This window comes from Geotrypetes seraphini, chromosome 8 (assembly GCF_902459505.1).
Source record: "Geotrypetes seraphini chromosome 8, aGeoSer1.1, whole genome shotgun sequence".
In the NCBI taxonomy this organism is placed as follows: domain Eukaryota; kingdom Metazoa; phylum Chordata; class Amphibia; order Gymnophiona; family Dermophiidae; genus Geotrypetes; species Geotrypetes seraphini.
In genome coordinates this window covers 43,028,345-43,045,403 of record NC_047091.1, presented here as the reverse complement: position 1 = coordinate 43,045,403, position 17,059 = coordinate 43,028,345, and the positions used below count along the sequence as shown (strand labels likewise).

General features: G+C 45.2%; 1 protein-coding gene across 1 annotated transcript in view; it reads left to right on the top strand.

Moving 5' to 3' along the window:
- The window catches only part of GNG8 (G protein subunit gamma 8), an 82,312-nt gene extending 69,423 nt beyond the window's left edge, over positions 1 to 12,889 (top strand). Inside the window, exons 2-3 of the mRNA XM_033957489.1 lie at positions 12,194 to 12,299; positions 12,761 to 12,889. Coding sequence (XP_033813380.1) covers positions 12,216 to 12,299; positions 12,761 to 12,889 — 213 coding nt within the window. The 5' untranslated portion in view covers positions 12,194 to 12,215. The remainder of the gene's footprint in view (positions 1 to 12,193; positions 12,300 to 12,760) is intronic.
- Positions 12,890 to 17,059: the final 4,170 nt, after the last annotated feature.

The window sequence follows — 17,059 nt, the reverse complement described above, 5'->3', positions numbered from 1 at the left end:
GTCGGTGATCACTGGGGTAGTTTGTGTGGGTCTGTTTTATGTGTTTGCAGTGCTTATCTGGTGACTTTAGGTGGGTTTTTGTGACTTAGACCATGTTTTACATGGTCTAAGTCACAACGTCCAAGTTCCGTCGATCCCAGCCTGTATAACTTAGACTAAGACTAAGCCAGCCCAAGTCCCGCCCTCGACACTCCTCCTGATACGTCCCGTTTAGCTTTGGTCGATCAGCGGCACTATGTAGGCCTAGGTTATCTAGAAATACGTCCAAAACCCGTTTTTATTATCGGCACTTGGACATATTTGGGAAATTTTTGTCCAAGTGCCGACTTAGGCCGGTTTTTGGACGTTTTTCTCTTTCGATTATGAGCCCCCTAGTATGTGCCAAGTTAGGATAAAAACTTGTATTGTAAACTTGTACTGAAATTGTGTATGTTTAACCTGTAACCTGTTCTGAGCTCTTTGGGGACAACAGGATAGAAAACAAATTAACCCCCTCCTTTACAAAGTCACACTAAAGTTTTTTGCGCCAGCCACTGCTTTAACAGCTCTGACGCTCATAGAATTCCTAAAAACGCTAGCGTGGCTTTGTAAAGGAGGGGGGTAAATAAATAAATTAACAGCACAGATCCCAGTACAGATCCCTGGGGCACTTTACCATTTACCCTTCTCCATTAAAAGAATTGACCATTTAAGCCTACCCTCTGTTTTCTATCTTTTACCCCCTCCTTTACAAAGCCGCATTAGCGTTTTCAGTGACGGTCATGGTGCTAACAGCTCGGACGCTCATAGGAATTCTTTGAGCATCGGAGCTATTACCGTGGCGGCCGACACTAAAAACGCTAGTGCGGCTTTGTAAAGGAGGGAGGTTAACTAGTTCCCAATCCACCACAGACCATTGCCTCATATTCTATGACTTTTTAGTTTTCTCAGAAGTCCTTCAGGGGGGAATTTGTCGAAAAGCTTTCTGAAAATCAAGACACACTATTGTGCTCATTTTCAAAGTAGATGGACGCCTAAAAATAACTTCTATCTGATAAAAAAAAAAAGTTTAAATCCCAATTTTAGAAAGTCAGAATTTGGATGTTTCACCCTGCACTTTGTTCAAATAGCAAGGGGTAGTGTTGTTGGTATGTTTGGGGTGGAACTAGGGAGGGTCCAACAGTGATTTTGAAACCAGAAGAAAAGTCCACGTCTAAAAAGAAGGACATTTTTATCTAAAGCTGTTGCATTTACAACCATACTAATTGAGCAGCTGGAAACTTTGGTCCGTCAGGGCATATTTTGATGTTTCATCATTTAGGGCTCCTTTTACTAAGGTGCGCTAGCGTTTTTAGCGTGCGCTGAAGATTAGCGCACGCTAACCCCACGCTACACGAAAAATACTAACACCAGCTTTATGGAGGCGTTAGCGTGTAGCGCCATTGGACAATGTAGCGCACACTAAGCACGCGTTAAAACCGCTTGCTCACCTTAGTAAAAGGAGCCCTTAGAGTTTTGGTACAGTCTCTTATGAAGCTGGACTCTGCATACAATGCAACACCACAGAAACAGTGACACATGTCTCCTAAAGCAACAAATAAATAGAAAAGATTTGTTCTACCTTTGTCTTCTCTGGTTTCTGCTTTCCTCATCTTCTTGTTACTCTCTTCCTTCCATCCACTGTCTGCCATCTCTCTGCCCCTATATGGCATGCCCCTTCCAGAAACTGTATGCCTCTCCCATCCATCTCTCTTTTCATCCCCATTGGTCTGGCATCTCTCTCCTCTCCTTCCCTCTCCCAAACCTCTGTTCTGCAATCCCTTTCTTCCCTCATTTTCCTTTTTAATTTATTTTCTGCATCCATCTAGATTATGTTCTTATTACCCTCTCATCAATTTCCTTTTTTACTGTCTACCTACAGCTCGCCACCTCTTTCCCTAACCCCCTCCAGTATTTCCCTAACTCAATCCTTTTCCCCCATCATGTGACCTCCTTTTATTTATCCCCTCCTTCCATCCTCTGCCCTCTTCTCTCTCTCCCTTCTCTCCACTTCCATCATCTGCCCCATCTCTCTTTCCCCCACTTCCATCATCTGCCCTCTTTTCTCTCCCCACTTCCATCATCTGCCTCTTCTCTCTCTTTCCCCCCCACTTCCATCATCTGCCCCTTCTCTCCACTTCCATCATCTGCCCCCTCTCTTTCTTTCCCCCACTTCCATCATCTGCCCTCTTCTCTCTCCCCCTTCTCTCCATTTCCTTCATCTGCCCCTTCTCTCTCTTCCCCCACTTCCATCATCTGTCCCCTTCTCTCAATCTCTCCATCCACCACAGGCCCATCTTTCTCCCTCACCTTTCTGATTTTGGCAACAAGATCGGCAAGGCCCCCACCGCGATGGCACTGAGTGGCATCGGCGCCCCCCCCCTCCGCGACAGCACTCAGCGGCATCGGCACCCCCCCTGCCCCGCGACAGCACTCAAGTTCGGCCTCCTCCCGGCATCAGCAGAACTTCAGATCGGCAACAAGTGCTCAGTCAAAAGCTTCCCCTGACTGAACTGCCTGGGCGGAAACAGGAAGCTGAGTCAGGGAAAGCTTTTGACTGAGCACTTGTTGCCGGTCTGAAGTTCTGCTGATGCCTGGAGAAGGAGGCCGAACTTGAGTGCTGTCGTGGGGCAGGGGGGGCGCCAATGCCAATGTGTGCCATTGCGGAGGTGGGGGGCACCAATGCCGCTGAGTGCCATCACGGGGGGGGGGGGGGCGCCAATGCCGCTGAGTGCCGTCGCAGCCCAGGAATTTTCCGGACCTGTCCAGCTGTGTACCCTCCCTAAGGCTGCACCCGGGGTGGACCACCCCCCCTGACCCCCCCTTGGTACGCCACTGGGCTCCTTCCCAGTAGCATAGCGAGGGTAGGAGGCATCCGGGCAGTGGCGCCCCCGAGCCCTCCACTCCTTCCATGTCACCCCCCCTGCATCCTCTTCTCCGTCCTTCCGCTCCTTCCGTGCCCCATGCCACACTTGAGCCCTCCCTTCTCACCCCTCAGTAACTCTTTAAATTTTCACCAGCGTGAGCAGCTTCTTTGGCCTGCTGCATGTACTGGAGTTGGCTTTCCCTCTGATGTCACTTCCTGGCCTCGCGACCCAGAAATTATTTCAGAGGGAGACAGGCTTGCATGAGCAACAGGCTAGAGTAGTTGCTCACGCTGATGAAGATTTTAAAGAGGAACAGGAGGGCAGGGAAGAGAGGGCACAAGCATGGCGTGGGGAGGGCGGACAGGTGCTGTTGCCCCCACCAAGATGGCACCCGAGGCAGTCTGCCCCTTCCCCTTACTACGCCAGGAACAGAAAAATACTTGCTGTACATAAAGATATAAGACACCTGCATGCTGTTGAAGTGGTGTACATTCAGTAGGTATTTTCCTGTTGCTGGAGGGATCACACTTATTAAAGAGGATTACACTGGGACTTGAACCTGTGTCCAATGGTTTGCAGTCTATTACATTAACCACTAGGTTACTCTTCTGTTCTATGATGAGGTCTGTGTGGCCATTTTAATAATAATACTACCAGACAGACGTCCTTGTGCCTTGTTTCCCCTGTTTGTAATTTAAACATTTCAGTTTGTAAAATGGATGTTCAGAATAATCTGGACAATTTCCTGTTGAAAATTACTGTAAGATCAAAATCATTTTTGGACATTATGAGCTGGAAGTCCCAGTTCTGACTTGAATGATATTTGGAAAATGCCCTTCCACATCAGCCAGCTCACCTTTATCCACATGTTTATTCACGCCTTCAAATTGGTGATGCAAGATTTCCCCTGCTGTCTTCTCAGTCCTCTCATCCATTCCTTCCTTATCCCCTTTCTCCCCACTTTTATTCTTTCCCTCATTTCCTCTCCCTCCACCATTCCCAGCCTGATCACCCTCTTTCCCTACCTTCCTCCTTCAAGCCCATGACCTCTCCTTCCCAGGTCATATCCTTCTCTCCTATCTGAGGCATTTCTCTGTTCAGTGTCCCTGCAGATGACTGTTACATCAGGACCTGCAGTTTTCCCAGGGGCACATTTTACCTGTTTATCTGCCCCAAGACTAGAAGAATTAATTTAGCCTGTACTTAGGGATTCTGTGCACAATTAGTAGCCATGGAAACCTGAGGAAGACAAGGCTGTCACTCACTTCTGACAAAGAAACAGGTCTAGGCTGAACCAACTTGTGTTGGGTTCCCTGATATCAACAGATTTAGAAAACCGAGGCAGGGGATTTTGTGACCTTGTGGATCCTCATGCCTTCTCCCTATTCACCTGTGCACCAGGTAACCTGAAGAACATTATTTAAAATCCTTATGTAATATATTTATTTATTTCCAAGTCTGGCAAATTTATTAAAGCCCTCTTTTTACTAAGCAGAGGTAGAGGTTTCTACCATGGCCCGGGGTGCTAAATGTTCTGAAGCTGCTCTATGAGCGTCTGAGCTTAGTCAAAGGGGAAGTAAAATATTAATATTCCTAATAAGGGACCTTTCTAGAAAGTTTACAACAAACATAAAATCTAATAAAAACAGAGAGAGAAAAGAAGTGAATACAAAAGCAAGAAAGAAAAATATGTATAAGAACATAAGAATAGCCTTACTGGGTTAGACCAATGGTCCATCAAGCTCAGTAGCCCGTTCTCACGGTGACCAATCCAGGTCACTAGTACCTGGCCAAAACCCAAAGAGTAGCAACATTCCATGCTACTGACCCAGGGCAAGCAGAAGCTTCCCCCATGTCTTAATAACAGACTATGGACTTTTCCTCCAGGAATTTGTCCAAACCTTTCTTAAAACCAGCTACACTATCCACTCTTACTACAACCTCTGGCAATACGTTCCGGAGCTTAACTATTCTCTCTGAGTGAAAAAATATTTCCTGCTATTGGTTTTAAAAGTATTTCTCTGTAACTTCAATGAGTGTCCCCTAGTCTTTGTAATTTTTGACAGAGTGAAAAATTGATCCACTTGTACCCGTTCTACTCCACTCAGGAGTCTGTAGACTTCAATCATATCTCCACTCAGCCTTCTTTTTTCCAAGCTGAAGAGCAGTAACCTTTTTAGTCTTTCCTTTGCAAACCAAAGGCATCCAACAGAAAGCCAGAATTAGGGTTAAGTACCAAATGCATCTGTATAAAAAAGTTTTTTTTATATCCAATTTAACAAAGATATTGAAGAAGGGAGTTCCAGAGAGAAGGAGCCATTACACTGAAGATATTGGTCCTAACAAAATCAAAGCACACATATTGGAGTAAAGGAACAATGAGCAAATTTGATTGTGAGGAGGGAAGGAAGATATGGGATCAACAAATAAGAAAGACAAAGCAGTGAGATGGAATGATGGACTTTTTATACTAGCATCAATAAACTTGAAAGTAATTCTGTGAGTTAAAGGTAGCCGTGGCCAATGTTCTTCTTTCAATAATGGAGTAAGTGGTCAAATCTGGCCGAACCAGTTCCCAGCTTGATAGCCAGATTCTGAACTCACTGCCCTGAAGAATACTATTGCAGTAGTCTACAATAGAGATTTATAAAGATTCATTTACTGCCTTTTGAAGGAAGTCACTCAAGGTGGTGTGTAGCAAGAACAAGTCAGACATAAGAATAGACAACTACAGCAGTGACAATATTCAAATAATAATGCAAGGAATTCCATAGTATGCTACTTTACAATGTCAACACAATATGCAATAAAACATTTTAATAGATGACGTGTAGGGTGTATAGATAGATAAGAGAGAGTAGTAACAGGAGTTAGAAAATAAGGGGACTAATTTAACCCCCCCTCCTTTTACCAAACCACAATAGCGGTTTTTAATGCAGGCTGGTGCACTGAATGCTCTGCGCTACTCCTGACGCTCCTATGAGCATCGGAAGCAGCGCAGAGCATTCAGCACGCCAGCCTGTGCTAAAAACTGCCATTGCGGTTTTGTAAAAGGGGGTGTTAAAGAAAGATGCATGCAAAGTCAGAAAGGTGCATGAATATAATTTCAGAGTGGATATACATGTCCTGCAAGTGAGCAGCCAGTGTCACGCCTTGTGTATTTGTGACTAGCAATTTAGTTAGTTCTGTTAAAGGCCTGGGTGACGTGCCAAGCTTTCACCTGATTCCCGAAGTAGAGAGTCTTGTGTTAAATGAAGCCTATCAGGGAGTGTGGTCCACAGTGTGGGGGCTACTCTGGAGGAGGCTCATGGAGATATCACCTCTTGTGATGTCCTCGGGAGAGGATGTAGTTAGAGATACTCCTTGGGAAGACCTTAGTGACCTTGGAAGTGTTTAGAGGGAGATTCTGTTCTTCAAGTACTCAGGCCATTTCCCTTAAGGTCCTTGAAGATCAAACCTGCAGTTTTTAACTTTAGCCCTGGATTATATTGGTAGCCAATGAAGTTTTTGTGAAAATGATTTGATGTGGTCCCATCAGTTACAACCTTATATTAGTCTTGCTGCAGCAATCTGAATCAATTGGAGCTGGTGTAAACCCTTTGTAATCAGACCAATATATAGTGCATTATAGTAATTGAGCCTTGATGTTATCATGGCATGCACAACCAGGGCCAGATTAAAGGTTAGGCCTGTGGGCACATGCCTCAGTGAAAAAATATTTTGGGGCCAGGGGGTGGGCGGGGAGGGGGTCTACCACCAGTGTGCTGCTTCGATGGCTTACACCCCTGGCTCTCCCAAGTCCCCCAAACCCTCACCTATCTCTTCCCTGCTGCTTAAATTGAATCTTTGGGCAGCTGACAGCAGCAATGAGGTGAGCCTGCTTCCGTCAGTCTGCCCCGGAAGCCACCTCTCTGCAGCAACTTCCTATTCTCACATAGGCGGGATGCTGCAGAGCGGTGGCTTCTGGGGCAGAACGACGGCAGCAGGCTCACCTCATTGTCGCTGCTGGCTGCCCGAAGATTCAATTGCTGCACCAGAGGAGGTAGGTGGGCCCCCTCCGATCCTCTCATCTCCATCCCCATCCCCCAGCTCTTCATTTTTCCCATGCTTCCTTGGCCTTCCTCTTATCTCTTTCTGGTGGCTTCCTGCATTATGGGATTCTTTTACTATGGCGCGCTAGCTAAATATTAGCATGCACTAAATACTAATGCGTCTATCGTCTATAGAATATAATGGGTGCGTTAGCATTTAGCGCACTTTAAATTGGCTAGCACGCCTTAGTAAAAGACCCCCTATGTCTGGAAAGTCAGCAGCAGTTTCTTGGTATGACATGGCATTGAGTACTGGAATTCAGCGCTTTCTGTGTTACTTTTTAAATTGTGTTTAGTATCACGATGTCAGGTTTTCAGATATTTAAAGATTTTATTTTTAATAATTCAGCTTTGATTTACTTTGGATGCTGTGTTGAGACAATAGACATTCCTTCTGAACTTTCTTTTCATGAGTCACACTCCGTGATTAAACATTTCATCTCAGATTTTTAATTTGAGGTTATGTTGGATTTGCTAAAACTTCGCATAAAGAATATTTTCATGCAGCATTTTTTAGACTATGACTTGTTGCTAATGTAATTTTTTGTTGGTGGGTGTGCTAGCTAATCAGTTTATCATTGTATGATATGGTATTGTATGAGCCTCTGTGTACTGAGGAGGTATGAAATCAAATGGAAATCTCACCCGAATGATGAATCAAGGCTGCACTACACTTTTCTATATGTATGGAAAGGGTTCAGAGTCCTGAGCAAGTAGGTGGGAAGGGAAGGAAAGGGGGATTTGTTCAGAGGGGTTGCCTTACTGTTGCATGGAAGAAAAACTGTACACTAGCACTGGTATGGTAATCTTTGTTGTTTGTTTTGAATTTAAAAAAAAGAAATCAGGTGAAAATAAAGAAATAAGCAAGCAAACAGGTAAATAAATGGAGAAGAGGGCAGGAGTGGGGCGGGGCTTGGGGCAGGACAGAGGGTGGGGCCCGGCAGCTCAGTGTACTTATGTGCCTAGGGCTCATCGAAAAAGTAATCTTGTCCTGTGCAGAACTGTGACAAGACTTGCCTTCTCAGTGTAAGCAGTTATCGCAAAAGATAGAAGCAGCTCTTGAAGGTTGCTTGGATTTAAAAGATCCTCAGAAATGTTGAATCTAACTGTATTCCAAGGTTCTTGGCTTGTGATTTGATGGGGAGTCTGTATTTCCTAAAAGCAATTTTGATACCCATTTGTGCTGGGATCCAGAGAAGCGCAGTTTTACGTGGACAAAGTTTGTTGTTTTTAGCCCATTTTTTAATTAATGTCAGACAGTTTATTCAGAGCTGTGGGTTCAATGGGAATGAGTAGCTACATGTTGTCTGTGTAGATGTAAAACTGAGTGTCTATTGACCAAATCAACCAGTCCTCAATTCTCTAAACGGTGTTGTTGTAAGCAACCGCCTTATAAGCTGCCACCGATTGTGTGTCAATCACACAACACTATTTAGAGAATTGCACCTTCAAGAAAGGTAGGTGCTGGAAATGTAGGCCAGGGTTCTCAAGGCCTACATTTCTGGAGCCTATCTTTGATGTGAATCATGCCTATTAAGGCGCTTTACGGCACCTAATGCCACTTCTGGCATTAGCCATGCCTACAGTGGCACCATAAAACACCTCCATAGGCGTGATTCTGGCACCATTTTTATAGGTGCCTTGAAAATAGGGTCACCAGACATAGAGAATGACACGGGGAGCGATCCCCGCAGCGAACCGCTGCGTGGCTGCGGTTTGGCTGCGGGTTATGGTGACCTCATTAGCAAATCGCCGCAGACGCGGGGACAAATCCTTTCACCGCCCGCAAGGAACCGCTATTTACCTGTGTTTCACCGTGCTCCTCATTTGTCAGATCAACCCTTCCTGTCAATAGAACCCGCCCCCCCCCCCGACGATCGCCCTCAGCCCTTCATGCCGACAGAACTAGCCCTCCCCAACGATCGCGGCAGGAGGGTACCCATCCCCTCCTGCCTACCCCAACAGCCCCCCCGACGATCGCAGCAGGAGGATATCCAACCCCTCCTGCCAGCTCCCCAACAGCCCCCCTATGATCACTGGTAGGAGGGTGCCCAACCCCTCCTGCCGGCACCCCCAACGGCCCCCTATATCGCCAATAGGAGGGTGCCCAACCCCTCCTGCCGGACCCCCCCCCAACGAACCCTCCCACCCCGGAACCCCCTTAGTCTTACTTTCCAAGTTGGACCGGACAGCTCCTCGCTCGTCTGGCCAGCAGGCCTGCCTCCGTCCAAATAAGGCGGGCCCGCCCCTCCCCTCCCCTGCCTAACCCACAGGATCCTAGGGCCTGATTGGCCCAAGCACCTAAGGCCCCTCCTATAGCGGGAGTGGCTTTAGGTGCCTAGACCAATCAGGCCCTAGGATCCTGTGGGTTGGGCAGGGTAGGGGCGGGCCCGCCTCATTTGGACGGAGGCAAGCCTGCTGGCCATACGTGTGAGGAGCCATCCGGTCCAACTTGGAAAGTAAGACTAAGGGGGTTCCGGGGTGGGAGGGTTCGTTGGGGGGGGGGTCCGGCAGGAGGGGTTGGGCACCCTCCTATTGGCGATATAGGGGGCCGTTGGGGGTGCCGGCAGGAGGGGTTGGGCACCCTCCTACCAGTGATCATAGGGGGGCTGTTGGGGAGCTGGCAGGAGGGGTTGGATATCCTCCTGCTACGATCGTCGGGGGGGCTGTTGGGGTAGGCAGGAGGGGATGGGTACCCTCCTGCCGCGATCGTTGGGGAGGGCTAGTTCTGTCGGCATGAAGGGCTGAGGGCGATCGTCGGGGGGGGGGCGGGTTCTATTGGCAGGAAGGGTTGATCTGACAAATGGGGGGGGGTCCAGCAGGAGGGGTTGGGTACCCTCCTGCCGGCGATCTTAGGGGAGGCCATTGGGAGGACCGGCAGGAGGGGTTGGGTACCCTTCTTCTGCGATTGTCGGGAGGGCCGTTGGGGGGGGTCTACAGGAGGGGTTGGGTGCCCTCCTGCCGTGATCGCTGGGGGGAGGGGAGACTTGCAGCTGTAGCCGCGGTCACTATGCTAATCACGGCAGGGAGATCTTTGCCGCGATTAGGTACAGCGGCCGCGTCTACTTACCATGTAGGCTAACATTGTAAGCATTTAAAGTACATGTCGTGTTTGTTTTTGCATTGCTAGCCCCAGGGGTGGTGGAAGATTAGTGATTGAAAAACTGTATGAAAAATAACTATTTTAAATTTAGTGATCAAAATGTGTCAGTTTTGAGAATTTATATTAATTAATTTTTTCTCTGCGTGTTTTGTTTTTGTATAGTTATTAACTAATATTTAACTAAGTTTTAAAGTTTTAAAGTTTTAAAGAATGTTTCCTTTATACGTAAATAAAGAAAAGTATATAAAATCGTACCCGTTTGAGGCTTTTATGTATGCAGCGGTGACGGTGACGGGACGGTGAATGGGGTTGCAGTGGCGGTGACGGGGCGGTGAATGGGGTGGCAGTGGCGGTGACGGGGCGGTGAAGGGAATGGCGGTGACGGGGCGGTGCAGAGGATGGTGAGACGGGGACGGGGCGGTGACGGGGACCAATTTTTTCACCGTGTCATTCTCTAACCAGACATCCGGGTTTTGAAAAGAAATCACATCAGGCGGGGGCATCTGTGCATATGTAGATGCAACATGGTAATGTCATGCGCACATGCATATGATGCCATCACGTCGTATCCGCACATGCACGGAATCCTTCCTGCCTGATGAATAGGAAATGGGGGTGGGCTAGGGGTAGAGCTGAGGGTAATGGGATGGGTGAAACTGGGCAGGGCTAGGAGGTCCTATTTGAAAATTCTTTTAAAAAGGTCTTTTAAACAGGGGTTTGCACTTAACTCAGGCGATGGTAAGATGCCTAAGTTAAGGTGCCATTTATAGACTATGGGCCCTAGTGTCTTGAGGTAGATATTGAACAAGGTAGGCGACAGTATCAATCCTTGTGGTATCCTGCATGTCAGTGTCCATGCTGGTGAAGAGGTCTGCCAAACAATATGGACTGTTGCCTATGTGATAGATAAGATCTAAACCAAACAAGTACTGTTCCACTGAGATCTGTTTCTACCAGTTGCGCTAACAAGATATTGTGATCCATAGTGTCAAATGAAAAAAGTCATCAGTTTACAAATTTTGTGACACCTTCTATGAGGCCTCAGGATTTTGTCAAGGTTCTCTTCTGTTATTGAGTTAAAAGAGTCCCATATGTCGATGTCAGGAGTCAGGAGTTTGTGTGCTTCTGGTTAGATGACTGGAGATTAGGTGGAACTGCCTATAAATCCTGGTAGAGATTTAATCCTGGAATCTCTAACTGGCGCCCATGTCAACGGCCACCATATAAGTGGCCGCTGATCACGTGTCAATCACTTGACAGCGCCAGGTACCTGAGGCAATGGAGGACTTGCCCAGGATCAAACCCATAAACTTACTTCTCCTCACTGTGTAGGGTTGTACTTGAGCTCTGATAAGCAGCACTTAAGCACAGGAAAAGTGGCTCTTGGTTAGAGCGCCTGCCTCAACATCCTGAGGTTGTGGGTTTGATCCTGAGCAAGTTTTAGATTTGAACATGTCTGTTATGTATGTTCCTTGCCTAACAGCTGCCGTTCTGCCCTTAGGTATGGGACATACACTCACATAACAGATGCACAAACAGCTACCAGCAGCTCCAGACCTATAAAATTTTACCCAGCAAGAGGTGGGCATTCCCTTTTGTGCATCACGAAAGCTCATTTCAATACTAATGAGTGCTTTGTAATGCATTTGCATAGGGTTCTCAGTGGCTGCTATGGCAATCGGTAAAAGCTCCTGAGAACCGTTTGAGCATCAGAGGATCATTCTTACGTGCAAGGCAGACTTTTGTGCATTGGGGTCTGAGTCAGAGGCAGGTGCATAGGGTGAAGGCACTTCACCACTACACCATCAGGAATTTCTGCCTGGATAGAAGGGTTATATTTTTAGCATGCTGTCCCCTTTAAAAGGATAGCAGCCCTGCTGGGCCCACTATCCCATGTTACTGTGGCTGGGAATATAGAAAGTTCCTGCTATTCTGTATTCAAATACAGCTGTCTAATCCCATGGTAATGTTCATGCAGTAAAATAGCACGCAACGGTGCAACTTGATTGCATCACAGTATAAATACCTCAAAGTTCATAAAATCATGTGCTGTAACCTTGCATTCCCCTGACCAATCCTTGTTACCAACTCTTTCTACTGATTTCCTTTCCTAGGTGGACGGCTAATTGTTGAGAAATGTCCAATAACATGGCCAAAATCGCAGAGGCTCGGAAGACAGTGGAGCAGCTGAAGTTAGAAGTCAATATTGATCGTATGAAGGTCAATTGTTGTTTGTTGCATGGATTTCCCCATTTTCAGTTGCCTTTTACTATATGACTGCCCAAGGGCTGAAAGCCTTTTCTGTTCTACACAGTGGCCACTAATTTCAAAAAATCAAGTCGTTTTAAAGACTCTCTAATTTGCAAAATCCTTCAAAACCTTATAATTATTCCCCATCACATTAGGTGACAGGGGAAAACCTGGATCTGGAAAGTACACAGAGAACTTTGCCTCTTCTCCATATCCCCCTCATATACTCTTCCCCCTTTTTTCCTTTTCTTGGCAATTTTGATTGCGATAGTATAAACCACTTGAATAGGCAGTATATCCAAACATCAATACATTTGAAATGACTTCAGTAACTAAACACACAAAACTTTCATTCTTCCCATGTGCATCAACTCTGCTAGCTGTGATCCAGTCCTGGTTTTATAACCGTGCACTCTCCTCCTTTTCCTTAGATATCAAAAGCTGCTGCAGACCTGCTAGCTTTCTGTGAAGCTCATGCCAAGGAAGATCCTCTGGTGACCCCAGTACCCTCAGCAGAGAATCCATTCCGAGAAAAGCGTCTCTTCTGTATCCTGCTGTGATTCTCACACTCTAGGATCCATGACCCTCTCTTCCACTTCTTTCTAGTGCCTCACTTTAGCTGGGTAGGAGTCCAGTATGCTGGAGTCTCTGGAACACAAAGGGTCTGATTTGCTAAGGCTTTGTCTTCCATTCTGCATATGTGAGGAAAATGCTTAGCAGATCAGGTCCTAACTGAGGGATTTTCATTTCAAGCACGATAACAATTCAGTTTCATTCCCACCCCTGTTATTTTGGGTCCCTGTAGTCCATCACCAGCTGAAGAGCTCTGAAGGGACAGAGCTTCTGTGCACAAAACTAGCCATAGGGTACCATAGGAGGCCTGGGGTTACATAAAAAACTAGGAACCGGCCTCATCTCCCTCTAGGAGGCAGGCTAGAAGAACACTATCAGGTAAAAAGAAGGTAAATAGGACAAATAGAAATTCCACTACTGTTCAAAGAAGATGGTATGTGGGATCAAAATGAAACCTTCACATCAAACAACTTACCGTACTCCCACTGATCGCACTCCAATAAGTGATCCTGAAAAACCTCTCAGTGCTACTTTTTTGTATTCAAAATTATTGTATTAATCTTTTTATATTGTATTAATTTCATGCCAAAATTTTTTTTTTAATACATGCCTATTGGTGCTGCATGCTTGATAAATCACGCTAAATATGCTCCAAATAACAGGCTACACTTATCTTACATATTGCAGACAGCATGAAATTAATACAATATAAAAAGATTAATACAATAATTTTGAATACAAAAAAGTAGCACCGAGAGGTTTTTCATGATCAATGATAGAAATTTGGAACTCGTAAGTCTTGGTCAAGGTTTATTCCTGACAAATAAGCAGGCTTCTGAGATCCTTTTCCTCTCAGTAGATCACTTATTGGAGTGTGACAAATAGAAATTCCCTCTTTACCAGTACATTCAGGGTTCTGAGACACTGATTCCAAGAGCTATATGTATAGACGTAGTCAGCAGCTTGGAGAAGTTCTCTGCCAGCTCCCACAAAACTATTAGCCAGAGAAAGCTGCTTCTCCCTACTCCAAACTGCTCCCTTCTCGTTATCATTCCAACTACAGTACTGTCTCTCCCTTTTCATTGTTCTTAGGCTGAAAAAAAAATAACTCTGAATCTTTCAAAACAGCCAATAGTAGCTTTCTGCTCTTGGCAGGAGGAGGAGTCTATATAATGTACAAATAGTTTCCAGAGGTCTGTTTGTTGAATTCCTGCACTTTGAAAGATTCAGTGAACACAGGAACCCCCCTCCTGACATTGAATTCACAGATCCAGTGTATTATGGGATCTGTAATAAGATAATTAAAATAGCTCTCTGTGCTGTGTCTAGACTGCATTTCTAGTTTTAGCTGAAGCTGATTTATAAATTTTTTTTTCAGGTGCAATATAAAATCCCTGCCCCAAACAGCTTGCATTCTAGTGGACACCTGAGGCCTAGTGACCTCAGGCAAGTCACTTCATCAGCTTATTGTTTTAACCACTAGGCTGGTGGTTCCCAAATCTGACCTGAGGAACCTCCAGCCAACTATGTATTCAGGAAATCCACAATGAATCCACATGAGATAGATTTTCATGCAAAACCTCACTGGCATAAAATTGATCTCATGCATATTCATTGTGGATAGCTTGAAAACTCAACTTTCTGGGAGTCCCTTATGTCAGATATGAGAACCATAGACTAAAGCTTCCATTTTATCTACTGAATAAGCTAACCTGGTCTTGGTTTTACCCAGATCTGGTGCAAGGATATTAGGTACCTTAGCTTTCAGGACCTTAGATCTCCCCTGAGATAATGATAGTTAAATTCAACATCAATCCTATCATCCCTCCCAGAATGATCCAGTAAAAACATATAATTGAACATCATGCTTTTAAATATTGGGTCCATGAATTTCTAATTATTGATGACAATTTTCAAGTATCATTTACCTAGGTAGGGGCAGTGGAACACCTTTTTGTTTAGAAGGGACCAATCTCTTCCCCACCCCCCCCCACTCCCATCTCCAACTCAATCAGCAGCTACACTCCAATTCTGCCCCCAGAATTCTCCAATTCCCTTCCTTTCCCTACCATCTCATAGTCATTCCCTCCATGGTATTTCTCTTCTTCCTACCTCTCAACCCCCACCCATGATGTCCAGTATTTTTCTTCATTCCTTCCTCTCAACCCCCCCCCCCCACCTGAAGCATTTCTCTCCTTTCCTATCTTTCAATCCCTACCCTTGATGTCCAGAAGTTTTCTCCTTCCATACCTCTGAACTCCCACCTTGTACTAATCCTGGCCAGTTCAGAGCCGTACTCTTTTCCCCTACTTCCTTACCTCCCTTCCCCTCATCCTCCCAATTCCATGGTTTTCATCATCACTCTCCTACCCTCCCTCTTCAGCATCTCTCCTCTTCCTTTCACTTCCACCTCCCTCGTGATGTGTTTATTTCTCTAACTCCTTTCCTTGGAATGGCAACACTCCAATTGGTATACTAGAAGAGGCATTACAAACAGCCAGCATGGGCCTTCAGCATCTATGTATGCTCAAAAGCTACCAGCTCCCTCCCCTCCAAACTTCCTGTTTCAGAGAAGGTGGAAGTCATCAAGCCTTGAGCAGGCACAGATGCTCATGGCTTTGCACTGGCCAGGATCTGATGCTTCTGCCATTATGCTGATTGGAACATTGCCTCCTTGAGAAAAGAAACACCTCATGAGGAGAAAGGAAGGAGAGAAATACTGAAGGGGCAGGGAGGGAAGGAAAGAAAGGAAGGAAGGAGAGGGATGCTGGAGACCATAGGGATGGGAAGATGGGGGTGAGAGGTAAGGAAAGAAACATCTCATAGGGGAGGGAGGGAGGAAAGAAAACCTCTAAGAGTGCCAGGGCACCTATGGATTCTCTCATTCCAATAACTATGTACTCAGGTAAGTGGCTACTTGTAAATTGCCCACCTTCCCTGCAGGAAATATATGTTCTGACCATTCTTTGAGATGGCGTGGCTATCAGGATCTATTGTTTTTATTTGACTGCAGCTGCTCTTTAATGACTCCTGGAAGGAGCCATCCAAGGCCAATAGTCCACAAAGTACAACCAACCCATAATGAATATGTATGAGATAGATTTCTTGGCATGGACTTCCACCAACGTACGTATACATATTCATTGTGGAAATCCTGAAAACCTGAGCCATTCACATCCAAATCTGTGAGAACTGGCAGTAAATATCGCTGCCCTATGCCACTGTTTCTAAAGACAGTTCTGTAATATTCCCTAGGCAGTCTGATTTACATGATATCCACAATGACTATGCATGAGATATATACTGTATAGGCTATCCTGAAAATCCAACCTGTTTGTGGCCCTCAAGGGCTAACAGTGGGCTAGGAAATCATTCACTCAGTTTCTTCTCAAAAATACTCCATACACTGAGTTTTGTTCCAAACCAGATAACAAAGTTTACTAAAGTTTAAAATCAGCAAAATTTAGCAACAATCAAGCATAAACTATTGAGAGGAAAGATCACTACAGAATACAATTAATATTAAAAAATGCTTTACCATCATGGAATTAAATCACTTAGAATTTTATGTAAAGCGATCAATCAAATTTTGATAAACTTGAAACTTTTTTTTAATAATAAACTTGAAACAAGCAAACAATCAACCTGCAGTTCCCATACTTACATGTGGCTTTGGATTTGAAAGCTGACATCTTAAATACCTTGAAAAACTGAATTTATGAACATGAAAACTCCTCCTTGCCCATGAGATAATTTATAAGAATCAGGTATAAAAACTTAGATTGTGAGCCCACTAGGGACAGAGAAGTTACCTACATATAATATATATGTCTATAAATCACTGTGGTTGTACCCACAGAAAGGCGGTATATCAAATCCATGATCCTTTACCCCCTTATATGTTAAGATTATACATTCATAGAACTGAAAAAGGAATGGGCCTTTAGAATTAGATTATACACAAAGGCCCAGATTCTCTAAGCAGCACTATTGTTGATTTCATGTCAATCACGTGATGGAGCCATTTAGAGAACTGCACCTCCGGCAAAGGTAGGTACAGGATTTTCAAGGCCTACATTTCTGGTGCCTACCTTTGACGTGAATCGCACTTAGGTATGTGCTTTACGATGCCTAATTCCACTTCCGGTGTTAACCAC